General features: G+C 36.1%; 1 protein-coding gene across 1 annotated transcript; it reads right to left on the bottom strand.

Moving 5' to 3' along the window:
* Nucleotides 1–253: 253 nt before the first annotated feature.
* On the bottom strand, nt 254–17,847 carry LOC104532044 (kinesin-1 heavy chain; the record flags this gene model as incomplete). Its single annotated transcript, XM_010177133.1, has 22 exons — nt 254–470; nt 1,026–1,130; nt 1,306–1,377; nt 1,491–1,551; nt 3,297–3,398; nt 3,586–3,695; nt 3,798–3,859; nt 4,197–4,314; nt 5,150–5,338; nt 5,982–6,125; nt 6,780–6,986; nt 8,122–8,190; nt 9,000–9,193; nt 10,500–10,648; nt 12,512–12,657; nt 13,087–13,191; nt 14,760–14,884; nt 16,165–16,252; nt 16,364–16,419; nt 16,764–16,812; nt 17,221–17,325; nt 17,794–17,847. Coding segments are annotated over 22 exons (2,527 nt in total), but the record flags the coding sequence as incomplete, so codon positions are not given.
* Nucleotide 17,848: the final 1 nt, after the last annotated feature.

The raw sequence follows: 17,848 nt of genomic DNA, 5'->3' as shown, positions 1-17,848 counted from the left end.
CAGCTACCAGGAAGAAACTAATTCCAAATTAAAAATTAAAAAAAAACCCCAAATAAACACCAAACAACCATCCACCACCACCCCCACACACTTACTCTATTAACTAAAACAGAATTCATGGTAGAAAATACACCATGTTCACACATGCAGTTCTAACTAGGGCTGAAAGATGCACACATGCACAAAGATTAAAAAAAAAAATACAAATCAGAAGACAGATGAAGCCTTAGGGGGCAAGGGATTCTTTACTAACCAATTTGTGCAGAATGTCCTCTTCTGGCCATGTTCTTGGATCTTACAGCTTCCTTTATACGATCTACTTCTTGCTGATACCGTTTGCGATCACGAGAAGCATTCTCTTTGGCTTCCTTCAGTGCAGACTCCAAAGCTTTAACTCTTTCAGCTGTAGCCCTAAGTCGCTTCTCCAGTTTAGGAAGTTCACAGCGAAGATCTGCATTATCACGTACCAGCTGCAAAAACAGAACTGATGCTGCCCAGGGAGGTTGTGGAGTCTCCTTCTCTGGAGACATTCAAAACCCACCCGGACGCCTTCCTACGTGATCTCATTTAGGTTCCTGCTCCGGCAGGGGGATTGGACTGGATGATCTCTGGAGGTCCCTTCCAATCCCCAACATCCTGTGATGCTGTGATCAGTAAGATCGTCATTTGAAAATCTGTTACTGTGGAAGAACATGCTACCCAACACAGGCACTTAAAAATTTACATTCTCCTTCAGTCAAGAGACAGGCAAGCACCCCCTAGACTGATACACTAACTCTAAACACTAACTTGGACCTTCTTCAGTTTAAACTCGGCTATTTTGTTACATATGCACATGCACTTAAAATAGCTATTAATTTACTTTTACAGGAAAACTTTAGTACATTGTTCTTTTATCAAGAGAGACACTCAAGGTGTAGAATAATTTAATTACAGAACAGTTACTTTATAACCAATATGCATTCGGTCACTTCTATAATAACGCATCCTAAGTAGTTAAAACATGAAATTAAGTCTCACCATACCTGCTTGTGAACCTTTGTAAGCTGTTCAAGATTATTCTCAAGGAAGGAAATCTTCTGTTTTTGTGCAGCACTGCCTCCTGTATCATCCGAGTCAATCTCGGCACTCTGCAGTACAAAGGCACAGGGAGGGAGAGAGGAGGCTGAGTACAAATCTGAACTTGCATATTAAGATTAAGCCACAAAAATTACCCTGCATAAAGATCAACTCCTAGTTCAGTTCTAAACTGAAATTTATGTAGCATTGTCAGAAACACCAAGTTTCACTATAGCACCACGTTACCTTTTTCACTCTAGTAGCTAGATCTTGAACAAACAGCTTCCGAAGATTGTGAAGAGTCTGAAGTTCTTTTGCCTACAGTTAAGGACAAGAAATCAAAAAACAAAAATAAATTAAAAATAACTCTGAAGGGGTTAAAAAAAAAAAAATATTGACATTCGCTTTGGAATATATTCTGACTATCTTACCACAGTCTCTTCCAAACCCTTTAAATCTTGCCTTGCTTGTTCCCGCCTGTCCTGCATAACCCTAAAAGAGAACAAATTCATCCTGAAACATCTAAGCAAAATCAGAAATTTTAATGTTTTAGGAGACTAGAGTGATAAACACTACACAGTACAAATGAAAAGTGTCTTTCAGTTGAAGTCTTCAACTAAGGATGGAACCAACAGATGACATCACACTTGCAAACCCACATGGTGAAGGGTGGGAGTAGGGATGTTGCAGGAGGACAAGAAAGCACTTTTAAAATTGAAAGAATACAAACAAGTACATTCAGATGCATAAATTAAGTTTCTAGAATAGGTAAAGAAAGACTCTCACAGTCAGGTTCAGAATGAATACTTCAGGAGATCTTATCCTAGGTTGAAATACAAAGGCCAGGGAATGCATGAAAATGAAGTGTTCCTATTAAGAAGCCAAAAAGCTTATTTTGCTCTTAAAATTTCTTCTTACTTGGTCAGTTCCACTACTAGTTCACAGCTAATAATTAAACATTTGAGGTAATAAAATATTCTAAAGAATATCTCAGCACCCTATCGATTTTCCAGACTTCACTGGAAAAGTAGTTCCAGGCATCTAACACAACTCTTTCAGAAACGCCCCCCCCCAAAAAAAAAACAAACCAAAAACACAAGAGTGAATAATCTGCATTGTTTCTGGCCTGCCATTTGCCATACACATTGCCACATACAGTGGAAAATAACTGGATTCTAAAAGACTGGGGGAGGACACAGAACACCAAACTAATTTTTAATGCTCCTTTGCAAGCCTTTTAAAGAGGAAAGTTTCTAATATAGCAAGTGCCTTTAAGCAATCAATGCTATATATAGTTTAGCCTGCAAACTGAAATAAGAAGCAATAACGTGGTATGTACATCAAATCCTGCAAGACAAGAAAACCTACTGTAACTAATGTAACTTTTATCATCATTGTGACACACAAATAATTCAGTAAGACAGATTCACAAAACCAGAGAACTGTTGAAATTTTAGTCAGTCAAACCAACACTGGATTTCACAGTAAGGCTAAAAGAAAAAAAGTAAGCATTGCTTATTGGTTACCAGTACAGACCAGTCAGACGCCTTTGATCATTTCAAATTCTATGATAAAAACCTGGAAGCTGCTGTGTGTTTTTAAACATGGTCAAAAAGCATGCACTTTTGAAAAAGTTTTAAGTATAATGTCTTAGGGGGTCGCTACTGATACACTAGAACATTTCCAGGAGATCATAGTCAGATTTCTAGAAGTTGAGAACTGTTTTTCAGCTTGACCCTTGATACTTACCTGCAAGCAGAATTAAATTCTAATTTTTGCATTAACTTTTCAGTCTCTAATTCACTAATACACTGTTGTTGGTTAGTCAATGAAGTATGCAGCTGTTTAACCTCAAGGATAAGCCAGTTGGAACCACCTAACTAATTAAATCACACAAGAATCAAAAAAAAGAGTAAGGGAACACAAGAATCAAAAAAAGAGTAAGGGAACTGTTACAAGCCTCTTCCAATCATGCAACACTTAGCTGCAGATTGAAAAGTTAATTACTCCAACCCATGACATATTAACAAAGGAAGAGTTGTGGCCTCTGTATCTTTCATCATTTTACTTCCAATTCTAAATATTAAGGCTGTGCAAAGGTTTTGAAAAAGCTAAGTTCAAGAAGGTTTTGGAACCCCTTTAGTAGGCATATCATGCTATGAGAACCACTTTAGGTCACTAGTTTTTAAAATGATGTGTCTCCACACGCATGTGTTTTAGGCACCATTATCACTTACGTAAGTTCATGCAGTTTTCTACTTTTTTCCTGATCAGTCGCTTTCAACTTCTCATGCTCAACTCTAAGACGTTCCTGTTCAAGCATCATCTTCTGGTTTTGGCTGAACACAGAAAGTAAATATTATATCAAATGAATGTGTCAGACATCACATTCAGCAACACAAGATAGAATGCCTGTTAAGACAGTGCTGGAGGAAACCCTTGCCACTCCCTTCCCACCACACTGTGCTTCTGTACTCACACAGTCCAGAAACATGTGGCATTACTAAAGTAACAACAACTACTTACTCTTGAAGTTCAGTGATAAGCTTCTCCTTTGCATCAACTTCATCTCTTAGGCTACTGATTTGTTTCTGATGTGTCTCACGATGGCTTTGAATTTGCTGTTCCACAGCTTGCTATTAGAAAAAAAAAACCCAGCATATATTATACGCTTTAAGAAGTTGCCATACTTCACTTTATGTTTTGGTTTTTGTAACACAACAATGTAATTAACTTACCTTGACTTCATTTGCAGTTTGAACCTTATTTAAGTGCTCCTTCTCCATCTCATGGACTTTTTCTAGTAGGAATAGAGGCGAGAAAACACATATCAGCCAGGTAACTAGGTGATCAAAGGGAAGATGGAGCTAATTCCCCCTTCCCAATAACTTAAAATTTGTAAGAAGTCCTCTCTCACCACAAGATCAATTAAATCAGTAACATCTTTAATTTAATCCTATCCGTAGCAGTTCTTTCAAAGAGCAAACATGCTTTCCCATTGATTAATTCTACATGTTCAGTAGCAAAAAGCCATTCTACAGCTCTGCCTTTCAATCTAAATAGAACAATTCCCTATTTACCACTATCTACTTAAAATGGTGCAGCCGGTGGGTGGCGTGTAGGGAGGCAATTCCTACCCTGTGCTCTGAGTTGTACTAATTCTTCATTAAGGGAATCCACAGACTCTTCCAGCTGTCTCTTCTTCTGTTCCACATTCTGAAGATATTCAGTCAATGACTTGATCTTGGCTTCATGCTTGCAGAATAGAAAGATTCATTTAGTTTGGAACTAGGTATCATGGAATCACATCTGCATAAACAGTTTATACTTATTTTTAAACAAATAATCTGATCTCAAAACAAAAGAGGCGTCACCTAAACTTTAATAATAAGACTACTCAAGCAGATCTGTAATGCAGCCTGTAAGTCTTCATTCTGGATTGGAATGAAATACATTTACAGCTGGGAGGAGAGATGCTTTGAGTGTTAAATACTATTAAAGGCAAGAGAAACCCACTGTATTTAGAAGATTGCACTGAAATATGCATCTCAATTTAAAAAAAGGATGACCATCTGTATGTAAAACAAAATACAGAAAAATTAAATTGCATATGTAGACCAGAATTTTGAGAAAGTCACATTACTAATCTTTTCTAACAATCACATTTAAACAGCCTTTCTCACATCAGAAGTAAATTTAATCTGCTATGCAAGCCTACTGCAATTTTACTGTGCTATGGCTATTTCTCCCACTTCCAACTTGTTGCATTACTGGGCAGAGTGCTTACTAGCCACAGCTTCTGTATTTGTAAAGGATCCTGTGATGGAGAACATATGGACCTTAGTATGTAGTACATGTGCTGCAAAAGCATTAGGCTGCAGACGTGTTGCAGAAATTCTGACATCCTGTCAACACAATTACTCAGAAGCATCCAACTCAAAGAGGGTACTGAGGATATAGCTGAGTCTTGTGGCTGTTCAATCACAATGTGTTTTGTCAGGTGTCAAAAAAATTGCAACATTTTTTTCACCCCAACAGGTTAATGAATTCAAAAGAACATTTAGGAAGCACACTGTAAAGAAACATTCACCTGTGAGATACGGAGCTGGCAGGCAGCTAACTCCTTTTCGTTTTCTTCCATTTTCTTATTGCTTTCAGCTTGTGTGCCTTCTAACTGCTTGCACCGTTTTACCATTGTTTTTACTTCTGATTTCATTTTACTGATGTACAGTCTCGCAACTGTGAATTCTTCATCTATCATGCCAGTTCCCTCAGGCTGCTGAAAAGTATGGAATGACACATTTAGAAAGCTCAGATAACAAAACAGAATTAAAGATGAGCTGGAGCAACTTGGTGCCCAGCACACATACCCCATCTCAACTGATTATCAGAGCATTTAAACACCAAAAATACAACTTTTTTTTTTTTTTTAAGTTTTCTGATTGATTATTTGTAAGTTTGTACAGAGGTGATGAGTCATTTGAAGAGCGAAATACAGTCCACTATAGATTTCTAACACTGCTTACATTCTTGTCCTACAGTGATCTTCTAGATTTATCTTTTATTTCGGTTCCTCATATGGTTTTTAATATAAGTGTCATTCTGAGTGCCATTGTAGGTCAGCATTAGTTTTCCAAGGTGATGCTGTTGATTATGACTATTTCACATAGCAGTTTAACAGTATGAGTGAAAACACTACTTCAGAAAAAAAATCATACCTGCTCTTCCTTGTCTTTGCATAATCAAATTTATTTGGGACCTGATTACGTCACAGTATAAGCAATGGATAAGCTTATGCCTAGATTATTAATATACATGAGGTGTGCTATGGTGGTTATTTTGACCGTACTAAGAAAATTGACCCCATCTATCCACAAAGTGTGTTATACATAGCATTAAAAGTTGTACTGACTAATTCTTACCTTGACATCATTATTTCCTACTGCAATTCCTATCTCTGCAAGATCTTTTAGTAATGAGGCCATCATTTCTGTTGCTCGTTTCTTCTGATGGTTGGTCATTTCTTTAAGTTTCTGAAGCTCTGCATCTATACTGGCCAGAGTGACCTACAGTAAAAAGTTACACTTTAATAAACAGAACACACTCTCATTTTTAGAACTAGTTTCATACCACTTATTTAAATACAGCAACATGTGGTTGCCTACTGAAATGTCCTATTTTTATGACTAAAACCAGACTGGTATCAGCCTATGTGAACAGACCATACAGCAAAAATTTTTAAGTCCTAGAGTGACAGTATTTCTGAAAGAAATGTAAAGTACTGGAGACAGAAGCCTTCAGCTCACAAAAATATCTTACAACTCCGCAACAAAATTCATGTCAACATTGTTAAACAACATTCAGAGTTATATACAGTTAAATGTTGAAGAGAACTACATTTACGTGGACACTAGTACCAGTTCAGAGAGTTCATAAGCTACACTACACTTACTCTAGAGCAGTTTTTCAGCTAATTTCAGCTGCTGTGGTTGTTAATGGCTGCAGCTCAGCAGCCTGCATACTCAAAAGTTGTCTGTTCTTTGTTCTCCAGTTTTAAAAAAATGCCAGAAGTTTTACCTTTAAATGACTTCAAGCAAGAAATGCATGTAAGGCAAGAAGAGTTACACTTTTCTTGTAACTTACACACTTTTCTTGTAACTATACTTTTCTTGTAACTTTTCTTCTAAGACTGTTAGTAATTTCTTATCCCAATTCCGTACCGATTTTTGATTGAGTTCATCACTAAGCAGTTCATATTCCTTTGCCTTATCTTCTACTTCCTGAGACTTCTGATCATAATTGACAGCTAATTCTTCAAGGGCTTGTAGCACCTCTTTCACTTCCTCTTTAGAGGCATCATTTTCAGCCTGAAGGCGATTCAACTCTGCTTGCAGGTTATCTTGGTCCCGCCTGGTCGATGCTAGAAGCTGCAATGTTGACAGAGGTTTATTTAAAATTACAACAAGAAATAATCATCAAGAGAATGCCATGTATAAGTTGAATCTTATTAATGCTTTTAGCTGCTACAGTAGCCTATATGTACGTTTTTAGTGTCTAGCATCATGCAATAAGGGTGCCAAGGACAGGTACAGTGAGAGTATAATAAACAATTAAATTTATCCTCTATATCCATAGTTCTTTAGCTTTTAAAGTATTTTCAAAATGGAAGAGATTGGAAATCACAACACATAAGGACAGCAACTAGAAATGCACGTGGAATATTGCAAGTTCTCAAAAAGGCCAGTGAACACTCTTCATGAGTCTGAAACTGTCAACAGGCTAGGGACTAAACTTCCAGCATTTTAACACTGTTAGCTGCTGAAGAATAACTAGACAAAGTGAACAGTGGCTAAAGAGGCAGATTTATCTATTTAAATAAAAAGATTAAATAGTAGCTCCAACTTCCTGAGTCCTCGACCCGTTTCCTTCTTGCCAGGTACACAAATATTTTTTTTTTTAATCTCTGTGCTATATAGAATTGATTTTTCTAATATCTTGGCTAAACAAAATTAACAATTTCATTATTAATAGGCATTTTCTGCATTTAATTACATTACATCACGTGAATACAAATTGTTTGAATATTCTAGCAAGTATGGTCTGAAGTAACACATAGATACTTCCTTTTTCATTATGGGTCACTACATTTCCCTCCTCCCCCTTCTCTCTCTGTACAGCAACTGACCAAAATTAAACTTTAAACCAGATTTCTTAACAGTAAACCGAGGTATTTTCAGTTTTGACAAACTGCTAGCTTTGCATGGGGAAAACAACTGCTGATGTCTTTGCATAAAATATTTCAATTCCTTCAAACTTCATAGATACTTAAAGTTCAAATAAACTGGTTTAAGTTTAGCCATTAGCACAGTGTAAGTGGGTGGAATGAACAGGCAGAGCATTTAGATAAGGAAAAACACAGACCAGTACAGAACAGAGAATTGTACAGTATTAAGCCATCATTCTACTCCCTGGTCATAAACTGTGACCTATTTGGAACATCTCAAATTCCTTTAAAGGAAAGACAAACAAAAAATAGAATAAAAATGTAAGAGCAAAACTTACCTCTTCCTGATCCAACATTTGTGTTTTCAGTTTTTCTACTAGTTGGCTCTGCTGATTAATTTCTTCATCCTGCAGTTGAAGTAAGACTGTGTTCAATAAACTGACAAACACCACTCACAAAAAATAATCTAAAAGATAGATGTTAGGCATATAACTTTTCCATATTCTGAGGCCATTACACAGCTGAAAGCAATGAAAGTAAAAAAAAAATTAATCCTTTTGATTTCACTGGCTGATCCACTCGGCTCTTACCCTGGCATGTGTGTGCAAAACACCATGCTTCAAAGACAAAACTCTTATATCTGTGCTTTTGCAAGTCTTCCCCAAGTTGTTCTAATTTCCAAAAAACAATCAGAATTTAATTAAAATATTTTCTTTTCCCGCTCCAAATTTAGTATCACTGCTTAAATTTAAAATGATGTTTAAATAAAATATGCATAATGTGGAAGGAAAAAACTGCTGTCTTCATATGACTTATTTTCTTGCTTTCTCTTTATTTCCTTTTTCTGGTACAGTATTATTCCAAACAATCAGCTAGGAATGTTCTACATCCAGAAAGCACAAATACCGTTCAGGATTCTCATTAACTTTTCCTTCCTAACTTTTATTTTTAACTTTTTTTCTATGTACTGATACTTTAGTTTTCAGGACATTTTTTAGTAGTTTCAGCAAAGAAGGTAGCACAACTAAGAAGGATACTTAGCACCAGATAACGCAGTTTCGATTTCTCTTAATCAGAGTTTCAGAATTAGAGTAGGCACTCCCAGCAAATACTTAAGCAAGCTGTACTAACCAATGAAGATTGGAAAATTAAATATTACCTAAAATAGTTCAAGATCTATATCCAAGGATTCTTACATTAAATAAGAATGGCATACCTTGTCATCCAGTTGTTTGTACAGTTTGGCAATTTCTTCCTCACATTTTCTTCTCTCAGCATCAGTGAAATTGCCAGTTACTCCAATGGTGGTAGCTGGTTTATCATTAATAACAGTAATATCCTTGTCCACTGCAAAAGCTTCTAAGTTGGCCTTCTCCTTGTCAAACTGTTCATCAACTGGTACAGTCTCCCCTTAAAGAAAAGAACATACTTACTTTTAGTACAGTCAGCCATAAAATATCTTCCACAAAGTTAGCCTTGAGAAGTATTACATACTCCCTACTAACAGTACTGCTCCACAGTTAATAAGCAATTGAGTGCACATGATTACATGGTAAAAAAACGACCACTAGATCATCCAAACCACCTCTTGCTTACCACAGAACATTATATTTCACCCAGTTACTCTGCTATGAGCTCCAAATCTCACATCAAACAATATCCTCTAGAAAGGCACCTAACTTGCCCTAGAGACAGCAAATCTTTTCCCTTGGCAGTCTGTTTTGCTAGGTAGTCGTATTTACTTTTAAACTGCTTTGCTTCTAACTGAAAACATTTTTTCAGTTACACTTTTAATCTTCTACGTTCACTAAGCCTTTTCTGATGAGAACACTTAACTAACTTCACACAGAAAAAGTACCGCATGCTAATCAAGGTACTTCTCTGGTAAACTCAACTGAATTCCTTAGTGCCTTTTTACAAGACATTTTATGCAGTCCTTGGAAGGTATGGGCTCTTTCCAACACTCCAGTATCTTGTGTCAATATTCTGGAAGAACTATACTCAACATTTGAGGTGTGACCTCATACCAGCTCTATAAAAGATTTAAAAAAAAAATAATAATCACATCCTATTAAACTTATTTAAGTGAGCCCATTTTCCTCAGATTCACATCAGGATGTGGTGTAGTTGTCTACAAGATTGCAAAATCATCTTCTATAGCTGCCAAACTCCAGAATACATCTAAGTATGACACTTATTGCCAGACACTTCAATCAATAAGTTAATTATTCAGGAAAAAAGAATGGGCACACATTCTGTACTGTCAGCAGTTTTGGGGTTTAGGTGGGTTTTTTGCCTATTAACCTGTTTTGAGTTTTACATGAGGACAAGAACTTGTAATATTGATTTGAATTAGAAAACCAAACCAGAGGAAATATTTTACTCAGTTTCTGCATTTACAATTACAGTATATTTTTCTCCTCCAAATTAAATTTTTAGAATGTACATAATTCTGCCTCTGCTAGTAAACCAAGTGCTGATGAACCTAACACCAGTATAGTCAGAGACATTTTTGCCATTACATGATTATTAGAAGCTGTTCCAATTGCAATACAGAGAAAAATATGAAGTTCCAATCTCAACTTATTATCCTATCTTTAATATTCCTTTTGCTGCCTTGCACAGTGCTCTTAGTTATTTTTGGTACCCCGAAGACTAATTCAGCATCTGCTGTCTTGCCTAAAGCTTGCAGAACCAAAATATAATTGCTTCTCACCGTTCCGCCACCTGTTGAGTTCATTCTCTAGCCACTGGATGGTGTTACGCAGAGTCTTGTTCTTCTCTTTTTCCTTCTCATACTTTTTCTTCCACTGTTCTGCAGTGAGCTCCACGTTGACACACACTGTGTTCTTAATGGTCTTTGCTCTACATAAAAAGAGCAAAAAGCTCTGAAACTTCATTTTTAACGAAAGGAATTAAAGGCTATTAAATAAAATTTCTACATATCACTGGTGAAAGTTCAAACATTCCCACCTCTCCCAAAAGCTTATTTCTACTCCCTGTCAATTCACTATCCTTTCAATTGGATTGATACAACTGTTAACGGACAGAGTAATATAATAAACTTTGGGAAGACTGAAAAACCTCAAGCTGGTTGCACTGGGAATATTCAGCTGTACACCTTCACCTGAAAGAATTCAAGTCAGGACAGTAGTGCACAGCTTTGAACAAAGGGTAGCATTCACTACACCTAGCAAACCTTTCTCCAATGGAGAGCATAATGCTTTTAGGGTGTAAACCATCTAGCTCATTTAAGAAACACGTCATTTCAACCTAAAAATCCAGTTACTATATCTCCATTAACCAAAAAGGTGTACAAACTATAAAGTTCAGATGTGATTGTCTATATTCAGTCATGCAAACCTCATCCACAGACATCAGCTTTGGAGACGAAACTACAGGCACTAATAAGACATATTAATGAAGTTAACATAGTTTTTACTTTAGTGCCATACCCCACTTACCTCCATAATTTTTCTTTATAGTCTCCTGCTACCAAATACCCTCCCTCAAGGATCAAAACAGGAAAAAAAGCTTAATAGTAGTTAGAAATCACCCCCTCCCCCACAATATTATGACTCCTATAAGCATCTTTCTGCAAAGTCTCATTGAGACTGATTCCTACCAAAAGACACATGATTTCCTCTTAAATTACGTGGGATTTATCTAGTCCTCAGTTACTACAGCCGAGGGTTTCAACATGAATTTAACATCCCTAGAAGGCTGAATTAATACACCAGACTAACTGTGGTGGCTGAGATAGAAGCATACTCTATTAACTCCTGAAGAAGTCAAGATTATAAGCCAGTGAAACTCTTCCAGCTACAGCTGGAAGACAATTCCTGACGGCTCATTCAAAAAATACTACAAGGAAAGGAAAACACCTCCTAGATTCTAGAAGGAGACTAAAAAACTTCCACTGTTGTAGAATGCAGTCATTACACCACACCTACTAACTACCCATATTCTCCCAGGTTTTTAAGGAGTTCTGAAGTCATCTAGCCTACTTTTCATAACAAAAAAAACTTCTCTGAAAAGACCAATAGAAAACTGTGTAGCTGAGCCAAACGGAAGAGGTATGCTAACACAGGAGAGCAGATAAACTACGTAAAATGCTGACAGCCTTCTTAACATGCACCAGTAAATGCAGCGATTAAGTCTAGTGGTCAGGAACTAGAGTATTATGATGAATCATTAATAACAGAGTGGCAAAGAAGACATACCTAACAAAATACCAAATTTGAAATGGGTACTTACGAATGCAATTACAAATGACACAGGAATTTATAAGTATTAATTCAAATGTTCCTGGAATGCTTGATAGAGTAAACGGATCAGAAGATGTAATTCTGCGTATCAAAGAAATGATGGCAGAGGACAGGCTTTCCCACCAAACAAAGGGTTCAAATGGGGAGAACTCCTTCCACTTTAGGGAAAAAACCCCCATGAACAGAGTATTAATTACCCTCCAAGACTACACATTGAACCAAACTATATGCTTTCCTCCTGAAAACAGACACTCTTCAGGACCCTAGCCAGTTTAAAGATTTTTATATTACATAAGTCAGATCACAACACTTGGCCACGTGTGCACTGAAAAACTACAGAAAGAAAGTGAACCATTGTAATTGATTTGGTTCAGGAATCTTAACAGAGGAACTTACTTATTTCTCATTCTGCATTTATTTCTGAGCATAGTAAGAACAAAATACTAAGTATTTTACTCACCTCTGGCCAAACAGAAGAGTAGACTTAGTTTCAGATTCATTGTATGAAGATGGAGAACAGCAAATAACAATAGTGGTTCTGCAATTACCCCCTAGTGAATCTTGAAGGATTCTGGTCATTTTACTATCACGATATGGAACGTAAGTCTACCAAGAAAATGGTTAAATTAAATCAGTCATGGTTTTTCAGACACAGTATTTAATTTGTTGAAATAAGAGCTATGCTTTTGCTAGGTATAACTTCATTAGAAAGACATTACATTCTACTTTAATTCATAAATTGTAAGACTGAACACACACAGGATAACACAAAATGGTACATTTGGTAACTTCTAGAGTACAAGCAAACTTTCAGTATGATGATTAATTGATGATGCCTCAACATTAAATGTGAACATTAAATGTAACTTTATTAAGCATCAGGGTCAATAGTACAAAACTAACAGACATTTGCAATGCATTAATGCAACTGGATTAGTTTAAAAGACCCCATGCATACCACTGAGATCAGTAAAGAATTTCTGCATAATATCCTATTTAACCTTAAAGTATAAAAATACAAAAGAGAACACTTACACTGCTTTCAGCCAAAGCTGAGATGACATTTCCAAGAGCAGACAAAGACTTGTTGATGTTCTTGGCCTCATCCAGCACAGCACCTTCTGCTCCAGTTTTACTAACCTATACAATATTTCAGTAAATTACTAAATGCATCTTCAAAAACACCTTCCACATTTAATATAAAGCTTAGAGTATTTTTTCAGCTTTTAAGTCAGTCTCCCTGACTTTATGAGGTACTCATAAGCAAGTTGGAATAGAACAAGCAAACTCCTTCTCAGACTCTTTCACTGATTCACCATCAATTTTTCATTCAGAACTCAGTGTTTGAAGATGTTTCTGATTTTTTAAACTGAAGTTAATATCGTCCTTGCAAAATATGCCTTTTCCTAGAGGATATATATATAGTTAAAAGTTTCTATCAAATAAATGACTTTAGAAGTTGGTTGAAGTTTGTCAGAAAGTTTTAATTCCTTAAAGTAAATTAAGTTATGAATAGTTTGTCCAGAGGTCATCCTTAACAAACAAAAACCCAAACAAACCCAAACCACACACCACCACCACACCCCTCTGGAAAATGTAGCAGAGATTCTGTACCAGCAAGAATTTGTGAGAACAGATTTTAGAGGCTGAATCTGATCTACATGAGTGCTCTAGGAACTTAAGTAGGTATCAGCAGAAATGTGAAAAAAAAAAATCTACCCTGACACCATGCTATTTACCTTAGCTCTTCTGCCTCAAGGGCTGAATTTGAATTAATAGTTCTATAACCTGCCCTTTACTATTCTTCTCACCAAGCTGTGATCATGACTACAACTAAGCAATTCTCCTTGCTTACTTTTAAGCCAACCCAAGACAAGGCATCAGAAAACCTCATGTATTTCAAAAGGATTGGGAGAAGCATGAAAGCAAAGTTTGAAATTAATAGTGAAAGGAACAAAATTACCCAGAGAAAGGAGACTTGCAACTCAGACTTTTCTTTAACTTTGTTCTCACTTTAATGAGAATTAAACTAGAAGTATTAAAAGAGAGAGGCCATTACTAAGAATAAACACAGGATCAGAGACAACAATAAGGCCATGGGACAAGAACATGAGGAAAGACAACAGCAAGTAGAAAGTACTGAAAAAAGCTGGAGATGAAGAAGGGGATAGACCCAGAAGCAAAGACGAAAAGAACACCAAAAATCCAGCTCTTAAAAGGCTAATTACAGTCTATAAGAAGCAACACAGAATAAGCAAAACGGTACACATATTTCCTTCTCCGCTTTAAGCGCTAACACACGAAAGCCAAGCTGTCATTTTAAACAATGTTAATCAGAATTTCAAATTAAGAAACTTGGTCCCACTAAATAAAAAAAAAAAAATCAGGTATTTCACATCCATAAAACTCTTTTCATTCCAGTACCTGGCTAGCCAACACACCTGTACACTTCTTTTGCTCTCACAGATACCAAGACTGAACTCTATTCTATTTCCCCACCCTATTCCATACTTACAAACCCTCACTGCAGGAATCCAGTTCAGCTTAAAGAGGTAGTATCCAATAGTCAACCCAGACCAGGATTCAGAAACCACATTTCAAAGTCAAAATTAAAACACTTCAGAGATGACAACTGAACAATTGGTATTACAGTAATGTAAAATATTTGACTGTAAAGAACAACTGGAGAGAAATAAATTTATAATTACCTTTTCACTACCTGCCAAGTCCACAAGGTACAGTTTCCCACTTAGTTTCTGTTCTGTTTGAGTATTCTCTTGTTTTACATTAATAAGAAAAATACTATGACTTCGGGAGCTGTGTTCATTCATATCTATAATCCAAAATACATAAATTGTCAAGAATATTTGTACAACCAAACTAACAACAAAACAGCATCTTCCTACAGTGAAGCAACAGATCTAAAGCTAATGACCCTGTATAAAGCAGTTTCCCAATGACAATAAAACTAAGTATCATGTAATTGAGTAACAAAGATCCAGTCTCCCTTGGGCTTCTATCAATATTACATAAGCTCACTGATAAGATTTGCCAGCCTGTCTACTATGGATTTCATACATTTAATTTACTGTATTAGTAGAGAAAGCACATTTACATTCTGATGTGAGAACATACTCTTTTCTTTTTTTGGTAGATTTACAACATACGACATTTTATCCTTTTGTGAAAATTGGAACTAGATGACGACAACTTCTCACTCCTTTCTGGTTTAAATACATACTGCCCCCTCTGCTGTGAAACGTGCAGAGTAAACAGCACTTACTGAATTTAAATAATTATTTTAATTTATTAACAAAATTGAAGCTGACTGCAATCTGAATGAGAACGTATACCTATTTATTCTTCGTTTTAATGATAAATCCCTCACAGGCCTAAAAGGAGCAGCTTATTTTCTTAATGACTGTGTATTCTTTTCTTTTCCTGAGTAACAACCTAGACACAGAAAGATTATGCAACTCAACCTCAAACTGGCTCTCGAAGACTTCTGACAGTCACTTCAGTCGCTAAGAACTGAAGTATTATTTCATATGCACCTCATCTTTCCTTGTCTTTTTTATTTTTTTATAACTCTGTCACTTCCTAATCCTGCTTTTTGTGGGAATTCAAAGACCTATGACATGGCTCCTTGCAGCTGAATTGCATGTCACAGACCATAATGCTTGGGACACTGGGATGCTGCTTAAATCTGCAGTATGTCTGAATATATATTCTGATTATCTTTTCCTAGAATATGCAACAGAACAGCCGGATGGCAGACAAGTCACAGCACTTTACTTACAGATTCACAGGTTAATTGAAACAAATTCTACACACTGGGATTTTGCACTATTCCTAATGCAGAACTACACCTTTTTCTCCAGTGATTCAAAGCTCCTCACCGATCACTTTCTCCTTTCAACCCAAGCCTAAGTAACAACATCTAACAAGAAATTAATTGGAACACTTGTTTCTGAAAGACATGCTGAAACTCCTTATGCTAGACTCTTTCGAAAACGCAAATTATTTAGCTCACTGTTTTGTCTTCTCAATTTTTTTAGGCGTACCAGAAGCCAATCGATAAAGCACTAAAAGGATACAAAAGGTAGTACTTACTTGTAACTGCTACATGTCTGTTTGATTTGCCTTCATCTATAGTATCCATAACCTCTTCTGGACTACATACAAAACGCTCTGTGCAACCCTTTAAAAAAAACAAAAAAGGGGGGCAAAAAAATCACCACACCAACAAGCCAGAAGTAAATGATGTAAGCTAGAGGAGTGAAAGATGAAAATATATCAGACTGATGCTCACCTTTACATAGGGAACTCTATTTTTGTCTTCATGAACAGAAAGATTGGTCTTTGAAACTGGAAGAGAAAAAGTGCTAAAACCAAGGTGTATATAAAATTTCTTTGCAAAATGAATGTAGCAAAATGAATGAGCTATGTAGAATGCATGTACGAGTCACAGATGTTATTTCTCATCAACACTTTATAAAAACTTTAAATACACATGAAACAACCACTACTGCAGCTTTAGTAGTATTACACAGATGAGCTCCATGCTTTCTCATTTTGATGGACCCTTATCATGTATAGTTTATTGGCATACTGCAAACCTATCTCAGTGTCGTGATAAGGTTGGTTGGTTTTTTTAATATCTCTCTCCAGAACAATTTATTTTCGATGTTCAATATAAATAAAAGGCTTACCATCCAAAAGGTCCCTTATTTTATCCAAGTATATTTCAAAATATGACACCTAGAAGTGGGAAGAGGAACACAAATACAGCATCGGAAAGCAGAAATGCTTTGCTTTTTGATCAGAAAGATCCAGCATGATTATTGTGACCTCCCACATAATACCACATGTAGCTCAAGTCCTTAAGGCTGAACTGAAATACATCTTGAAGAAACTATTCTGGTCAAAATCTTCAAGCACTATCAGCCTTGCCATAGGTTATCAGTATAGCTACCATCAACGTTTAATGGAAACAAGATTAAAGTGTTAATGTAATTCTTCTTTAAGAAGAGTCAGTTACTTCAGAAATAACTCATGTTTAGATTTTCCAAGTTACAGGCACTTGCAACAGATACAGAACATCCATTTAACCACAGAGTACTTCTAGTTTTAATATAGATGAAGAAAGTAACAATGAAGAAAGTTTACCTTAATATGAAACTCAAGATTCTCATCCATAGAGTAAATATAATTAAAAATATCTTGCACTATTCTTGGAATAATACCCATTCCATCTGGGTCGTGAAGCTTCCCCTTATTAGAAAAAGATACAATAAATTGAAACATTCACACTGAATCCAACATCACAAACAGTATCTGAAGGCAAACCAAACAGTTAGCTGTCAAACTGGTTTTAAAATGTTGACAGGTACAGTGCACTTATTTCATCTATAAAGGAAAGTCTTGACCATTCATTTAGGCCCAACATTTGCAAGGAGTGAAAAGAACAGCCTCAGAAATCTCCCAAACCACCAAAAGTGAAAATGTAGTATTATTCTTGTGTTTCTCATCCTGCTACTGAGGGTTGAAAAAAAAAAATAAAATAATAATTGCCATTCTTAGTCCTAAAAAAACATTTTGGGTATCAAAAGTTACAATGGACAGAAAATTAAAATTGCAAGATGAAAACAAGCACACATCTTACTTCTAGAAAGATAAGGCTATTGTGATGAAGAGAGATGACAGTGACATTAAGAGGAAAATTATTTTAAGATTTCTTACTTCCATAGTGTGTGTCTTTCCAGATGACGTTTGCCCATAAGCAAATATTGTACCA

Source organism: Antrostomus carolinensis, unplaced genomic scaffold, assembly GCF_000700745.2.
Source record: "Antrostomus carolinensis isolate BGI_N321 unplaced genomic scaffold, ASM70074v2 scaffold50711, whole genome shotgun sequence".
In the NCBI taxonomy this organism is placed as follows: domain Eukaryota; kingdom Metazoa; phylum Chordata; class Aves; order Caprimulgiformes; family Caprimulgidae; genus Antrostomus; species Antrostomus carolinensis.
Note: the sequence above shows the minus strand (reverse complement) of the source record. Positions and strands in the feature narration are given on the sequence as shown.